General features: G+C 24.4%; 2 protein-coding genes across 2 annotated transcripts; one reads left to right on the forward strand and one right to left on the reverse strand.

The window, feature by feature from the left end:
- Positions 1–7,203: 7,203 nt before the first annotated feature.
- Positions 7,204–8,858, reverse strand: OCT59_014593 (uncharacterized protein). Its single transcript, XM_066150128.1, has 6 exons — positions 8,532–8,858; positions 8,332–8,451; positions 8,211–8,254; positions 8,024–8,128; positions 7,723–7,949; positions 7,204–7,643 (listed from the first exon to the last, which is right to left on the reverse strand). The coding sequence occupies exons 1-6, from the start codon at positions 8,760–8,762 to the stop codon at positions 7,339–7,341; spliced, it is 1,032 nt and encodes a 343-aa protein (XP_066002328.1). The 5' UTR covers positions 8,763–8,858; the 3' UTR covers positions 7,204–7,338.
- A 3,548-nt stretch (positions 8,859–12,406) lies between these two features.
- On the forward strand, positions 12,407–15,681 carry OCT59_014594 (uncharacterized protein; the record flags this gene model as incomplete). The annotated part of the gene is made up of 6 exons (XM_066150129.1): positions 12,407–13,612; positions 13,721–14,594; positions 14,680–14,910; positions 15,005–15,091; positions 15,172–15,280; positions 15,368–15,681. The coding sequence occupies exons 1-6, from the start codon at positions 13,521–13,523 to the stop codon at positions 15,679–15,681; spliced, it is 1,707 nt and encodes a 568-aa protein (XP_066002329.1). The 5' UTR covers positions 12,407–13,520.
- Positions 15,682–17,592: the final 1,911 nt, after the last annotated feature.

The following is a 17,592-nucleotide window of genomic DNA, read 5'->3' on the forward strand; positions in this document are numbered from 1 at the left end:
AAAAAAACATATATATATATATATATTTCACCGGTTAAATGACTACTAAAACTAAATATATTTTAAAGAGAAAAATTTCAAAAGATTTGCTTTGAATATATATAAAGTTTGAAGAAGTAAGAAGAGAATAAATAAAATAATATATACATATACACTATATACGTATATAATAATATATTTATTTATTGTTATGATTTTTTTTTAAAAAAAAGAAGGAAAAAAAAATTGAGGAAAAAAAGGGAAAAAAGCGCATATATATAATTTTATATAATATTTTATGTTGTATTGTGTAATGAATAAAGATGCGATTTTTTATTTGATTTCTGTAAGATCTAATAATTTGATTTTAGATAGTGTAGATTGAGTTTTGGCTTGTTGCATGCAAAGAAAATCATAATATAAAAGAAAAAAAAAGATAAATTAGGGAAAAAGGATACGGAAATTACATGTAACACTAAAAAAAAAATGAGGTATTTCCGCTTTTTCAAATATGTAACAGTTGTTCTAGACTCATCTCACAGTACAGTATATGTGTCATCTAATTAATATTGTAACGATTGATTATGTTATAATCGAAAAATAAGTATAATTTTCCTATGTTCCTATGATCCACTAATTTTGACATATCATGATCATTTCTTTATTTAATCCGAATGAATCACCAGATTAACCAAAAACCGATCGACCATCAAAAGAATCGAAAGTATATGAAATTCTTTAATATTATAAATAATTATAATTTATAAAATGATTTATGATAAATTTTTTTAAAATAATTCCAAGATAATAATAATAAAAAAAAAAAATAGTTTGAAACAAGAAATTACAATAGTTTCGATCCAAAAAAAAAAAAAACCATCAAGTCGCAGATAAGGTCACACCAATATACTAATATTCCACTACATATGACTATAAATGGAATAGATCAGAAATTTTGGTTAAATGAAATAGTTTCAAAAATGGGAATTTGAAAACTTTGTTATAGCAGATCTCGAGTCATTTTTGCTACCTGGTATTACTCTACTAATGATATTGCACAAAATACCTTCTATTCTTATAACAAATTTCTTGGCGTTCAATAAGTAACTCAACCTGTAATACCATATTTATAATTAATTAAGATACCCGTTTTGAAATGGGAGTAAAAAGAGTTATAAAGGGTTTCATGATTTTTTTTTAAAAAAAACAATGAAATCATTTATTATCCAGTTGGAGTAACAGATTTCAATAAAAGGTAATAATTATTTGTTAACTTTAAGGCTAATTTCAATGATTTTTCTCAATGATAAATATATAAAACGGATTTACAGCCACAAATATTTTCTGTTTCATTATTATGACTTTATAATTATCATTGTTCCTAATAATCATTAAAAAAAAGGTTATTGTTTTTTATATTTATCGATGTAATTACCAGAAATCATAATTGATCATCAATAATAGATTACCTTTTCTTTTTAAAAAGATATTAACAGTTTTTAGCACTTATCTTTCTCACAAATATTATTTTTTAAGGGGATGACACCAATCTTTGATACAATCTTGAACACAATCTAATTTTTGTAAGTTTATTGTCAACAAACCAGAAAACTCCGTTTCGTATTACCATATCAGATTTTATGACATGTATCAATATGTATCATTGTATTACGATAATACAATATGTTGGTTTAACAGTGTAACATTATATATTCTATCAAAATATAGTTTAATCTACATTAACAATATTGCTTTTTCGATTTTGTTTTCATTATTTGAGGGCACTGGGATGGGAAAATAAAAAAAAAAACGCCATTGTGCTTTATCATTTCTTTCTTCAGTATATTTAAAGAAATTATTTATTTCCATGGAAAGTTTTGCGTTATCAATAATATTTTTTATTCGTTTAGATAGATTGTCTATTCTTTAATTAGAAAATTAATTCTTTTTAAGAAAAAAAAAAAAAAAAAAAAATTTAAGGTACATGCGCCTGCTCGACTTCTTTCATTGTAAATAAAGTTCTTTTTTTTTTTTTGAAGGAATTATATTTTTTTTATTTCACATTATTTAAAATGCAATTTTTTATTATTTTTTTTTTTTTTTTGAAAATCATTTTTTTTTTTCTATTTTTTTTTTATTTTTTTCTTTTTTATTTTTTTCGAACAAATAATTTTTTGCGCCAATAGAAATCACATTTTCTTTTTAAGAAAAATACTACTTTTTATTGATTTTTTGTACAATGGAAAAGAATTTATAATTTATTTATGATAAATATACTTTGATATGCATTTATGTATGACATCTGGGGGGCCCGTCCTCTTTCGCATATGTTTTCGTGGTACTTACTAAATTAGTTGAAATTATTTGGATTTCTTTTGATCAAAAAGAAATTTTTAATTTACCATAAATAATAATTTAGGTTTCTTTTCCAAGTTGTGTGATGTTGTGATGTCAAAATAAATACTTGTATATATATATATATATATATTTTATTTTTGGGTTATTTTTTTTGGGTGCGTTACAATTACATGCTTAAAGAATTCCCTGGGAAATAAAATTTAATCATTGGTTTGTTAAACAAAAAAAATAAAAATAAAAAATAAAAAATAAAAATAAAAATATTTGAAAAAAAAAATAAATTAAAAATCAAAAAATAAATTATTATTTTTTTCAAAACATTTTAGAATCCCATTTACAAAATAATGATCATTCGTTTTTTCAGTGTCCCCGTTATTCGTAATTTTACTCGTGTAATCAATCATCAATCATTCATATGTTGTAAATAAAGACAATCTTTAATTCATTCATATTATTTGTCAGTTTAAAAAAGATATCTTATCAAATGGTTTAGTTTTTTAAGGAAACTTCTAAAAAAAGTAATTTTTCTTAACATTTATCAAAATTTAATAATTTTGGTACTAGTGTAAAATGTATTATAATTTAACAGTAAACAACCGACGACCGACAACCGACAACCAACAACCGACACAACCGACAACCGACAGCAACAACAAATAACAAATAACAAATAACAATAACTATAATAATAATAATAATAATAATAATAATAATAATAATAATAATAATAATAACGATTATAACAAAAGGATTACGAATGAAAGAGAAACGAAAGACAAATGCAAAGGTACATAATTTATCACCGTAGTAGTAGTAACACGAAAAGGTAATTGTTTATTAAAATTTCTTGCATATCAAACAAATAAAAAATATGATAAATTGAATTATAAATTCATTTCACGCGTTTATACAAATAGTGATACTTGTAATTTTTTTTGTAGATTCGAGGAAGAGGGAGAGGAGAGAAAATACTTACTTATACGGTATACGGTATACGGTATACGGTATATATACAATATGTATAATATGTATAATATGTATAACATGTTATAATAACCTATTATATGTATAAATATGTAACAATATATCAATTATATATATTAAAAAATACTAATACTAATAAAGTATTTATTATTTTAATTATTATTTATTTATTTATCAAAAAAAAGATTATTATTATAAGACTAAAAAAATTTTATCTGTTTTCTTTTTTAAGTAAATGGGAATTGAAAACATGAAATTGAGCATGAATTGATTGATTAAATAAAATATCTTTTTTTATTGATTGATTGATTTTCAAATTCTACGCCTCCTCATTCGTATTTCGTCATATGCTTTATAATTAATACTTCTTTAAAAAAAAAACAAATAAAAAACAAATGACGTACACATACACTATCGATAAAATTGGCTTTAAAGACTTCTACTATAAGTAGTAATCCTAAGTCCGAAAATTCATCACGTGAGTGAGTAATTTCGGGATATTCCATTGAAAAAAAGAGACGTATTTCAATGAACTTTATTAGTAATACTTGTTATTACTAATACTTCTTATTATTTAGTTTGAATGCGGTCTTTTATTGGTCGCTTATTTACGTGAATAATTTAAAAAAGATATGAAAAATTACGTAAAGACGCTTATTGAACTTTATCTTTTTAGCAATTCTATCCCCTTCTAATGCTTATAGAAGGCGTCGGGAATACTATAAGTAGCAATTCGGGAATTTCGTTAAATGTTGCCCACTTATCACGTGAACAATTCTTTTTAAAAAAAAATAAATAAAGGGAAAACGGATTAAATTATTTCACAAACTTTATTTTATTTATTTATTTATTTATTTATTTACTTATTATTATTAATAAGTACGTAATCTTTTCAATCGTACGATAAAAAGACATCCTCTTAAAAAATAGATGGTACAATATGTACAATATATCAATAAATTTATCTAAATAATCTCAATGAACAGTTTTAGGTAAGAAATCTTAATGTGATGCGACGCGAAAAATCGGATGCACTATAATTTTAAATCTATTTTTACTTGAATATCTTGCTTATCTAAATTTCAATTCGAATGGTTTTTCCCCTCTTTCTAATTTGTGTAAAAAAAATCTCCCCGTAATTTTTGTAAAAAGGAATTCAAGAAAAAAAAAAAGATGCAAAGATGCAAAGGAACGATCTAGATTAGTTTTTTTAAGGAAAAAAATAAATAAATAAAAAATCGAACAATTACAATTCCGTTATCGTCCGTTTTAAATAATCGAAAACGTATTGTACATTACATTTATAGAATTTATAGATAAAAAAGATATCATTAAAAAAAAAAGATATTAATTAATTAAATTACAATTACAATTACATCAAATTACATAACTTTTTCGAAAACTATTATTTGAGATATCAAAAAGTATTACTTTTTTACAAGAGAAGAAAAAAGTGTACAAAAAACAAATAATTACGTACATAAAGTCTATGAAAAGATCTAGAACTTCTTAAATATTTATGGTATGACTTGCTTTTTATTTTATCACCAAAAAAGATTCCCTGATTTCATCATTGATTTTGATTTGAAAAATAAAAAAAGGTTGTGTTGTGATTATTGACAATGATAAATTAATATTAAGGTTTGATGATCGACTCTAGTCCTTAATTTACCTTTTTCATTCATTCCCATTGGTATGAATTTTATTTTTTTATATTATACAAATATATATTTTATTATTTATATATTTATTATATATGTATATAAAATATATTTATATTTATTTTATTACATGTATATCTTTATATATATATTTTTATTTATATTTATTCTATTCTAACGTATAATGTATAATGTATAATGTATACATTTTATTTTATCGTATATTTCATATGTATATTTTATTGTATATTTTATATATTTTTATATATATTTTTACTTTATTCTCCAATTTTTTTTTTATTTTATTTTATACTTTAAATTTTATTTTAATTTTTTTTTTTATTTTAAATTTTTTTTTTTAATTGTATTTTATTTTATTAATCGGTAACGAAACAATTGAAGATCAATTGGGAGAGAGAGAGAGAATTTTTTAAAAAAAAGGGGGTGCGAAAAAAAAAAAGAGGATAAACCCGAAAAAAAAAAAAAAAAGAATCTTAATTTTTTTTTTAACAATTATATCGCGATTTGAAATTATTCTTTTTTTTTTTTTATACAATAAAGATTAATAAAAAAAGAACCTTATATATATATATATATATAAAAATAATTTAAAAATCGAAGTTTCTATATATCATAATTAATAAAAAGTTAGATCTACAAAAAAAAAACATTTTTAAGGTTTTTAAAGGATTAATTTATCTTTATTGATTTTTTTTTTTTTTTTTTAAAAAAAAAACCTTCTTTCTTGAAATGGGATATTTTGAATTTTTTGGAACAAGGGTGTAAACTTAAATTAGAAAATTTTTTTTTGAAAAAAATATGAAAGAATCAAGTAAATGTTTGGAAGATCCTTTTTTTATATATATACATATATATATATATATATATATGTATATATAATTATAATCGAAACAACAATATGATAAGGTAATACAATATCCTTTTCGTTTTCGATTCTTTTCATATGATTTAAAAAAAAAATTATTAAAGTAAAAATACATTAGTGATATAATTTATGATATTTGGATATTTAAAAGAAATACTCGGCAAAATTCTCGAAAAAAAAAAAAATTAATCAAAAAAAAAAAAAAAAAAAAAAAGTTGATCAAAAAAAAAAAAGGTTAATCAAAAAAAAGTTAATGTTAATCAAATAAGTTAATCAAAAAGTTTATCAAAAAAAGTTTATCAAAAAAAAATAGTTAAATCAAGTTTAAATCAAGTTAATCAAAAAAGTTAATCAAAAAAAAGTTAATCAGGTCATTTTACTCATTTACTCATTCACTTTCATTACACAATTTCTTTCGCGTCATCAAAAAAAAATCAAATAATGGTTTATCACTCGCGTGTTAATTAATTATAAAAACATTAACTCCAAATGGAATTATAAAAGAAATCTAAGGATCAATGAAAAGTAAATAGTAAATAAACAATTCATGATATAAAAATGACACATGTCTAATTTTTTTTAAATGGATTATTGATGATTATTGATGATATCATATTATCTATCATATTAAATCACATAATTCACATTATCTTTTTTCGATCGAGGGATGAATATCTGGTTCGATAATGCAAGAATTTTCATTTAAAAAATCATGATTTACTCATTCATTCACTTTTAGACCAATTATTTTAATTGACAGTTATCTATCATATATATACATATATATACATATATATATATATTATATATATAGATATGGATATATTGATTATAAATAATTTTTTTTTTTTTTGACATGTGCATATGTGGCTTAGTTTTTTTTTATATCGTCGATCCATTATAGTCATTCTTTATTCGCGTGGTTTTTTGATATTAATTTAACGAAATTTTTTTTATTAATCAATGTTACTCATTATCGTTAGACTAATCATATCTTCATTCTCGATATTTTATCGTGATTTAAAAAAAAAAAAAGAATCGCACTGCAGTATTTTCACATGTAAAGAAATTAAATCAGTATTTTTAACACGCGTTCTTTTTCTATCTTTTTTATCATGTCGAATTTGTCGATCTCGATAGCCCATGTTCATTTTTCTTTGTTTCAAAAAATTGGTGGGAAACCTGGGAGTTTCTTATTATATATTCATTCATTACTATGTATGTATGTATAAATTTTGTGATTCAAGTGATTATTCAATTGGTTATATTTTGATTATGTGATTAACATGATTATGTGATTTATGCAATCAAAGGCGGTGATATTCAAAGCTTATATTTTTTGTACAAATTAGTAAATTTTATTTCATATTTTATATATATATATATATACACACATACATATATATTTTTTTTGTACAAATTAATAAATTTGTGAATTAATTATCAACTGTCTATATATTTGATTATCAATCAGTCTTTACTATTTGCTACAAATTCAGCCCCTTTAGCGATGTTTTTCTTAAGTTCAGGTAAAGCAGCAGCTAAAAGATCTTTTTCATAAGCACTAAGTTTTCCTAATGGATGAACTTTACCAACTCCTTCAGCACTTAATTCTACATTGGATGCGAAATATTCAATATTATCGGAATTGAATAAATTTGATTTTACATATGATGGCTCAATGATACCCTTTTCTCCCTTAACCATAGCACGAAGTAGTGAGTCCACGAAACAAGATGCAGCATAGGCCATAGAAAGAGTCGCTGATCCAGTACCTTATTATTAAATTATTAAAATAGAATCAATTAACATCCAATCTAATATTAAATAAAATAAACTAATTTATATAATCACCAGCTTTGGCTTTAACTACTTCATCTCCACCGAATTGTATTCTATGTGTTAATGTTTTCAATTCTTCATCGGTAAATGTGTGACCTGTTTGTGAAAGAAGTGGAATAATGGTCACACCAGAATGTCCACCGACAACTGTAACTTTCTCATTACTAGGATCAGTTCCCTTAAGTTCAGAAACAAATCGAGAAGCACGTACAACATCAAGAGTTGTGATCCCCAATATTCTGTTTAATTTTTTTGAAATTATGATAAAGAAATAAAAAAAAAATTTTTTTTTCTATATACACAAGATTCTTACCTACGAGGATCATAAATATTATATTTTTTATAAACTTCTGATATAATTGGTACAGTTGAATTAACAGGATTGGAAATTACAGTCATGATTGCCTTTGGTGCAAATCTTATAATATATATATAAAAAAAAAATTAATTATTTTTGTTTTACAATCTATAATATAAAATCATCCTTTTTTTTTACTCACTCTGCAGCAGCAACAGCCAATTCTTTTACAATTCCAGCATTAGTCTAAATATTTATTAAATAAAAATTAATTATAAATAAAATAAATATCAGATATTTAAAGGGTAAAAAAAAAACCATACATTGAATAAATCATCACGAGTCATACCCGGTTTTCGAGGAACACCAGCTGGAATGACAATAACGTCAGAATCGGTAAGAGCTAACTTAAGTCCATCATTTTCACGAACATATCCAGTAACCTTTTGATAAAAGATAATAATGAATCAAAATAAAAAAAAATAAAAAAAAAAAAATTTTTTTTTCTTCAATTAATAATAACCTTGCTTGCGGTGTTAATGTGACTTATATCAGCTGCTACACCAGGTGTATTCACTATATCATAAAGCGATAAATGTGATATTGACTTGTTATGTTTAAGAAGAAGCGAAAGTGGTTGTCCTATACCACCGGCAGCACCAAGAACTGCCACTTTCACTCCATTAGCAACTGTTGCTGAAGAAGAAAAGGTCCGTTTAGCTACACCAACATTAACCAGTTTGAAGGCGAACATTATTTGGCTGTCTTCTTAATTAAGAGAGAGGGTTAATTTATAGTGATAAAGGGAGATGTATGTATTTAGGGTATATAAGCCACCAGCAATTTTTTTTTTTTGGTAAAAAAAAAAAATTTCATATCCAATGATGATCATGCGATCTTTTTTTTTTTTTTTTTTTGATGTCAAAAAAAAAAAGCCCAATTAAATTCTTGCTGGCTGTGTAAAATCGAATATGCATATATTAGATATTTACAGATATATAACAGATAACCTTTAGTAAATTGGAAGTATAGCATATAACAGATAATCTTTAGTAAATTGGTAAAAAAAAAAAATTGGTAAAAAATTGAATAGGGTGACGCAACAATATTTAATATTGAATAAGGTCGCGCCGAGATTCGAACTCGGATCACAAGATTCAGAGTCTTGGGTGCTAACCATTACACCACGCAACCGTATTAACGGTATCACAGGGATAATGTTTTATAAGAAATTATTTCACAAAATTATTAAAGATAAGTTTTATCTTGTATTACATATTACATATTATTTGCTGCAGAAAGAATAAATAAATAAATGAATGATCTTTAACATTTATTAATATCTATTTATTAAATATTACGAAATTTTGTTTATTATTCAATTGGTTACAACCTTTTTTTTCTTAACTTTCTATCCGTAATCCCGCGTTTTAGAAAAAATTATTATTTTAATAACCTTCCTAATTGGTAAATTTCACGTAATTAATATTTCTGAAAATAAATAAATAAATAAAAAATATTTCAAATCCACAAAAAAAGAAAAAAATCTCGAACAAACAATAAACAAATAATTTCATCATTAAAATTTTTTTTTTTTTTTCTATGATGAAAATTTTATCATTGAAATGATTTAATATGTCAATATATGCAAAAATTTTATACGAAAAGAAAAAGAAAGAACTTTAATAAACAATATTATATTTATAATTTTATCGTATGATACATGCATAAATATTTTAAAAAAGATTAGAAAGATAGGTTCATTTAAAATTTCTTTTTTTAAATAAATAAAAAGTGTAATTAAAAAAGATGATGTATTTTAAAAGAAAATTATTAATTGTACTTAAAAAGGTTAAATCAAGATTAAATCTTTTTAAGATAACCTAACCAAATTAAAAAATTAAATTACGATCGAACGTTCACGTGATTACAAAAGATGAAATTAATAATTCATTTATTTTTAATATTGAGGTCACTGGCCGGATAAAATAAGTAAACAAAATCATAATGTACGTGGAAGCTCAAGATTGTGTTTCTAAACAAAAATAACAAGGAACAGGAAAGTTAACAATGTTTCAATGTGCTTATCATGATCTTAGATACAATTCAGATAATCTCTTTTTTTTTTTTTTTTTTTTTAATACAATAGAATCTGCATACACACGCATTTTACTGTATTTAAAATTTCTTCAAAAGATTGGATATAAAAAAAAAACTTCAGCCGTAACTTACGGCTTTTGATGTTGTGAGGCAAGATTTACTGTCAAAGCATTCTCGCATAAATTCCCACTCTTATTCTTTATCTAGGTTGACATAATCTTTCTCAATTGTATCTTCTTATTGTCTTTATAATTTCACCCATTAAAGGCTAACACATTTTTTTTTCCGTTGGATTGTACCTCAATCTCATACCAAGTTTATATCTTATTTAAGAATTTCTTTCGGAAATTTACGGGTAAATATTTACAAAAGATATGGTCGGATTGATCTGGCCGGTATATTAATATTTTATTTTTTTTATTGGGAATTTTGATTTTTTATGATATAATAAAAATTCTTAAAAGTCACAAAAAATATATTATAATATCACCTATTAATCATCAAACAGTGATCAGCGAAATCAACGATGAAACGATGGATACGATCGAGTTTTTTGTGGGATGTTAGGATCGAAATTTTCGTTGTTTGTCAGTCTGCAAAGTCACACACATGGTATTAATTAGGGTGATGCTGTAAGATCAAAATACTGATTCAGCATTGATTAAAGATTCTACTTTAGATTGAGAGATTTTGGTTAGTCTAATTTTTCTAATAACTTCATTCATGCAATGAAAATCTTTGTGTAAAAGATATATATATATATACATATACATATATATATATTATATATGCATACATATATATATAATAAAAATATATAATTTTTTAATTTAATAATAAAATTCTCGATAACCGCATAGTTCCGTACTTTCCGTTGTTATGCATCAAATATTTTTTTTTTTTCAATGGAAAGGATTTCTGGGGGGCTAAAGCTTAAAAAAGATAATATTTATTACTTATTATATAACTGATAAGGTCTCAATGAACATTCATAGAAGTTTGATGAACAGTAAAGAGTTGCACATGTACAATGCAGAATTGGGAAATGATTAAGCATGAGAAATGCATTTATTATCGAGTCAAAGGGAAAAATGCATGTATTCTAAATTGTACTAATTTTATATATTTCCAATTTCTCGTAATGATTATTGTAAATATTTATGTCTGTGCTATAAAAATTATGCAAGTCTAATGTTCAAATTAAATAGGATTCACGCATCTTCTTTCATCTTACCTTTTTATTAACAAATAGATTCCGTGGGCGTAAAAAAAAAAAATATTAAAAAAGAAAATCTTGGCTTCCATTTTGAATTGAAAAGATTTTCATTTTTACAATACTCTCTATTCTATTCAAACGCATAATTTTTTAATATCAAGATATAAATAAGATGAAAGTTTCATTTTCTTTGTTTTATTTTTCCTTTAGGCGAAAAATGTGCATTTATATTTAAATAATTAAATAATTTTAAAAGGAGTTCAAAAAAAAAAAGATTCAACCACTAATATTCAATTATTTCATAACGTTGATAGTGATAGGGAAATCGAAAAAAAAATAAATTTTTGTGTAAAATAAAGGGAACAAGTTAAGAAACCAGATTTTGTATAAAATTAAAAAATCTCGATCAAAAGTAACAGTTTAAACTTTATAAACCAAAGATTGTACGCCCATTCTTTATGAAGAATTTTTATCACATATATTTTAACTAAAATTAATCTCCCGGCAAAAAAACTTTTTATATACACATTTATATATGTATATAAATGTATATAAATAAATAAAATAAAATAAAATAAAAAATTAATGTAGAGTTTATTATATATATATATATATATATATTACACATATATATATATATAATATAATATACAACACAACACAACACATTTGAGTAATTGTTTATTTTTTTAAATAAATATAAAAAAAAATTTTTTTATTCGTGTTTATTTCAAAATAATATCTTTTTTTACTAATTAATTAATTAATCCTTTTCTGTATATTTTTTTTTATTAGTTTTTTTTTTTGGTTTGTTGTTTACACATTTTATTTGTAATTTATTTATCAGATTTGTTTATCAATCAAATATATATATATATATATCAGATATATATATATATATATATATATTATTATTTCTCACGGAATATAACGTATATCTATCATTTTTCTGCCAATGTAATTGATTGCGTGATATTTAACTATTTTAACTTGTAAAAGTAAAAAAAAGTCAATCATCAAAATAAATTATAAATACAAGCTCCCTTAAAAATCAAACCAGGAAATCGCGATTTTATTTTTGTTTGTTTTAGTTATTATTTAAACTCGCGTCAGAATTATTATTATTCTTCTATTCTTCTTTTTCCCCCTGATTTAATTCTTCTCTTTCCATAAATTATTATTATTATTAATTATTTTTAATCCTTTTTTTTTTTTTTAATATATATATAAAAAGAAACAAAACAATTCCAAAAAAGGACTATTTAGAATGCAAATTTTATTCCTTAACAAAATCGCGTGATAATTATTTCAACCAACGAAGACATTGAAGAACAAAAAAAAAATCCCTTTTTTTTTTCTATCGTTGAAACAAATTGGGAATTTATTTTTATCGAATTTTTTTTTATTTTATTTTCGTGTAAGTGTTATTAAGTGTGCAAAAATGCTTGTACAACATTGCACCATTGCCATTTGTCTACCAACGAAAGGGTTTACTAAATAGTTGGAATATACCCCATGTACGCGATAGAATAAGGGTTTTTCTTCTATTTTGTTTCTTTGTTTTGTTATGTTGTTTATTTGCTGTCAGTTGGCGGAATCTTTGACCAAAACAATCTAGGCACTCACCCTCAGCCAAAAAAAACTATAACCGATTAATATGATTTCTTTTGGAAACTCTTGTTATAATAAATTTATACTCTCAAAACAGATTGGGGATCTCATTGCTTTTACGAACTTGGGAATTGTTTGATAAGATAAGGGAAGAATGCGACACTCATTAGCACATTGTGATACCATGTGATACTTTGCATTTCTTCTGCAGGAACAGAAAAAAAAAAAAAAAATCTTTTGGGCGCAAGGCATGAAGCAAAAAAATCCTTTAAATGAAGCGTAGATCTCTGTTTTTGCATTGTTGCGATGATGCTCTCTCAAATAGACAAACCAAGCACTTTTTAGATTGTGTACATAGAACTTTCCTATATAAAATTAACGAATTTCATTATATTTTTTTTTAGTCTCTGTCTGCTGTAAATTTTCTTCTGGCTCCCCCTATTATTTTTTTTTTTTATATTTTTTATATTTTATATTTTATATATATACATATACATATATATATACATATATATATATATATATATAATTTTTGGTTTGTCCCTTTTATCGAAATTTTTAAAGAAAAATAAACGACATAAAACGATGGATATCGTATGCTCTTTACCATCGATCGATCACATGACTGGCTCAAAATCAACTGTCATGACGTCATCTATAAACAGGCAACCTATTCCGTAAGTTTTCTTTTATTTTCTTTTTCTTTTCCTTTTCCTTTCTTTTTTCTTTTTTTTTCCTTTTTTTTTTTTTTATTTGTTATTAATAAAAATAATTCAATTTTATAGAGTTCACAAGACGACATCTGAATCAAAAGGAGTACTCCCTCCATTATCAGTATTATTACGTCCTACCCCTCAGCATAATTTATCAGAAATTCAAGGAGAAAATTCAAATTCTGTGAATGGTCATAACTCTCCATTGATATCTAATAATAATAATAATAATACTTTAATCATACATGATAGTGTGGGCCACGAAGAACATAAACAGCAACAACATTTATCAAGAACTGCCTCTCCCTTGTTTCCTGCTCCTCACAATCATATATCAGGGCAATTGAATTCTCCTGACCATCATCCGCATCAAAATAACGTTGGGCATTCTTCACAACGTGATATGCGATTGCCTTCTATTAAACATTTTGAAAATATTACAAACATTCAACATTCATCATCATCCATAAAACAACACCAAGCTTATCCTCCATGTCCACCACAACCACCACCACAAACAACGACGAATATTCATTTACACTCACAACAACAACCTCTTATCTATAATAATAATACTTCAAAACAACCTACAATGTCGAATGGTATTAGAAATTCTCAAGTTATACCACAACAATGTAATTTAGAATGTTCGAATAATTGTGATTTGTTATCACAATCATCTCCACATCTTGCTCATAATTCTACGGTGTGGACAAGACCTCAAACAATTTCACATTCTCCAAAACAATCTCAATCGCCTGTTACTAATAACACATCATCTCAAAAGCCTCCAATATATGGTCAAAATATGGATTCAAAACCGGTTCGATTTGTCACCAATAATTATCCTCCAGATTATCAGAATAATGAATCTTTTATTAAAGATAACGTAGAATCAAGTATTAACACGCAGAATACTGATAAAATGTTATCTGATATGCAAAAGGTGAGACAAATTAGACTAATTTAGACAAATGAGATAAAAGGTTATAATCATAATTAGTAATATTTCATGATTTTATTTTTAATAGATTGCAGACCATTGTACTATAATTAGTCAATTTGCAACACAGTATGGTGATTATCGTAATCAAGCGAACAAGTTTGGTGGTGGTCCATTTATACCTAGCCCCTGGATTTCCAGTCCTACAGGAACTCCTATTGTAAATCTTGAACAACAAGTTACTGAAATGATCAGCAGGACGTGTGAAATTTTAAATGTATTGAATTGTGTTAAAAGTGAAATTGGACAAACTGTTTCGGTAAAAAAAAGTTCTCATGATATTTAATATATTGATTTATTTTATTTCATAAAAATGAATTAAATTTTTTTTATATAAAATAATATATTTATAGAATGACCAAGATACAATAAACTTAATCAGGACCAAAAGAACAACAGTTGGACCTTCCGCAACTCGTACTAAATATCGAAAACGAAGCGTAAGTTAATTTTTAAATTATATATATATATTTTTTGTATTTTAATCAAATGAGTGATCGACAAGGATCTTTTCCTTTAGAAACGTGCTGCGCCTCCTGGCAGATGTCATTCATGTAATATATCAGAGACTCCAGAGTGGCGTCGAGGTCCTGATGGTGCAAGAACTCTTTGTAACGCTTGTGGTTTACGTGAGTAATAGAGATAATAAACATTTTTTCATTGTAAGTGTAAATGTGTAAATGATTCAAATATATTGATTTAAAAAACATGTACAGACTTTGCAAAATTGACTCGGAAACGCGCACTTTCGGCCATGCAACAACATCAACCAACACAAGTTCAAGTTCATAAAATTAACCAAATGGCTCAAATGAACCGTACCACTCAAGTATTACCCTCTATTCAACCGATTGGTACACAACCTAAACCTACAATGGGAATTATGGGAAATATGGGAAATATGCATCTTGCACCACCACTTCAAACAAATCAAATGATGCAAAGTCCTCCTAAACGTCCAAGGCATGACATTCCTATGAACCATCATCAAATGAACGGTCCTATCAATGGAAATTACTTAAAAGCATAAAAAAAAAAGGATATTTTTGTTAGAAAATTTCCTTATAATCGAATTTTCTTGAATTATTACTCGTTTTTTTTTGTAGATATGTTTAGAGGATTCTCATCAATTCAACTTAATATTTCGATTAAGATCAGAATTGTGAGTATCCAATAAAAAAAAATATTTTTTTGTAGATATTATAGAATTATCGAATTCATTTTTCAAACATTAAGATTTGTAATACGTTTTAACAAGAAAAGAATAATTTTTTTTTTCGTTTAATACTTTCATCCACTTTTAAAAAAAAAATTTAACTGTATGATAAGATTTAAAAAAAAAAAAAGCAAACCCAAAAAAAAAATTACGCGTGTTGAGAAATATATGAAAAAAAAAAAAAATTTAAAAAAGAAAAATAAAAAAGAGAATCTAGTAAAAAAAAACAAAAAACGGTTATGCATATATATCTATGTAACCTAAGATTTAGTTAAATATCAAATTTTTAATAAATCTCAGAAATTTTTCTTTTAGTATTGTCGTTTTCTTTTGACGTTGGTTTTTTTTATCTCTTTATCACGTGTTTGTTTAACAAAAATGACATTAACCATTTTTTTTAAACTAAACAAAATTTTTTTTTTCTTTTTTGATGTTTCACAACATGAATCAATTCTTATTTTTTATGTCCCATTGTTTTAACAGAGATTGTAGTCAAAAAGAAAAAAATATATCGTACGTCGATCCAAAATATCTAGTTTTACAACAGGTAATTTAAGGCAAAGATCCACCAACGTAAATCTGTTATATTCATATATCTGACGCAATTTTTTTTTAAATAATCAGGTTAATCAGGTTTTTTTTTTCAACGTTCAAAACGGTTCTAAGGGGTTATCTTAGATGATCTTTTCCCTTGAAATGCCAATTGGAAAAAACCAGGTATTACCAGATCTCATTGTGGAGGGAAAAGATTCTTGTTAACCATAAATGTAAATACATTTTAAAACAAATCATTTTTAAATAAGAACCATTGTATATTCTCATTGTACTTTAATGTGTGGCGGTAATTATTTATGTGATTGTGTCATACGGTCATTCTCTTTGAAAAAGTCCCTTTTTGGGTTTTAATGTATTTGGAATTTTTTTTTTTATTTTAAATTATGAATTTGGGATTTTTAAATGAGACGGATAAACAAGAATATATAATAAACTTAAGTTACCAACAAGTCATTTACAATTAAACTTGATTTTTCTTTTGGGCTAGTTTTCTTTTAGGAAATTCCACATGTGAAAGAATTTTTCTTTTTTTTCACATGATAATTTATTTAAAATTACTCGTATCACATCTTTTTTTTTTTCTGGGCGGGAATTATTGTCAATTAGGTTAATTAGGTTATGATTTTTTGGCTTGAATTTACTAATTTTATATTAGTGCATAATAAAACATGTTATTCTGTAAAGAAACAATAACGATTTGTATCAACATATTAAATATTACGTAATTTTTTAACTAAATATATCTCATTGACCCTAATTTTTTCATTATTTTATCACGCGATTATTTATGTGATTCGTGTGAATTGTATCGGGTAATATCAGTATGTAAAAATTTCATACCGGTACCGGGGAGAAAGAAATAAAGAAATTTATAATAAAGAAAAATAATGAAAAATTTATAATAAAGAGATTTATATAAAGAAATTTACAATAAGAGGTTTATATAAAGAAATTTACAATAAAGAGATTTATATAAAGAAATTTATAATAAAGAGATTTTTTTATTTTATTTTATTTTATTTTATTTTTATCATTATATTTTATTTCATTGTATCATTATATACATTATATATTTCATTTCATTATATATTTCATTCATTATATTTCATTCATTATTATATTTCATTCATTATATTAGATACCTCATTCATCATATTTCATTCATTCATT

This window comes from Rhizophagus irregularis, chromosome 22, assembly GCF_026210795.1.
Source record: "Rhizophagus irregularis chromosome 22, complete sequence".
Lineage (NCBI taxonomy): Eukaryota > Fungi > Glomeromycota > Glomeromycetes > Glomerales > Glomeraceae > Rhizophagus > Rhizophagus irregularis.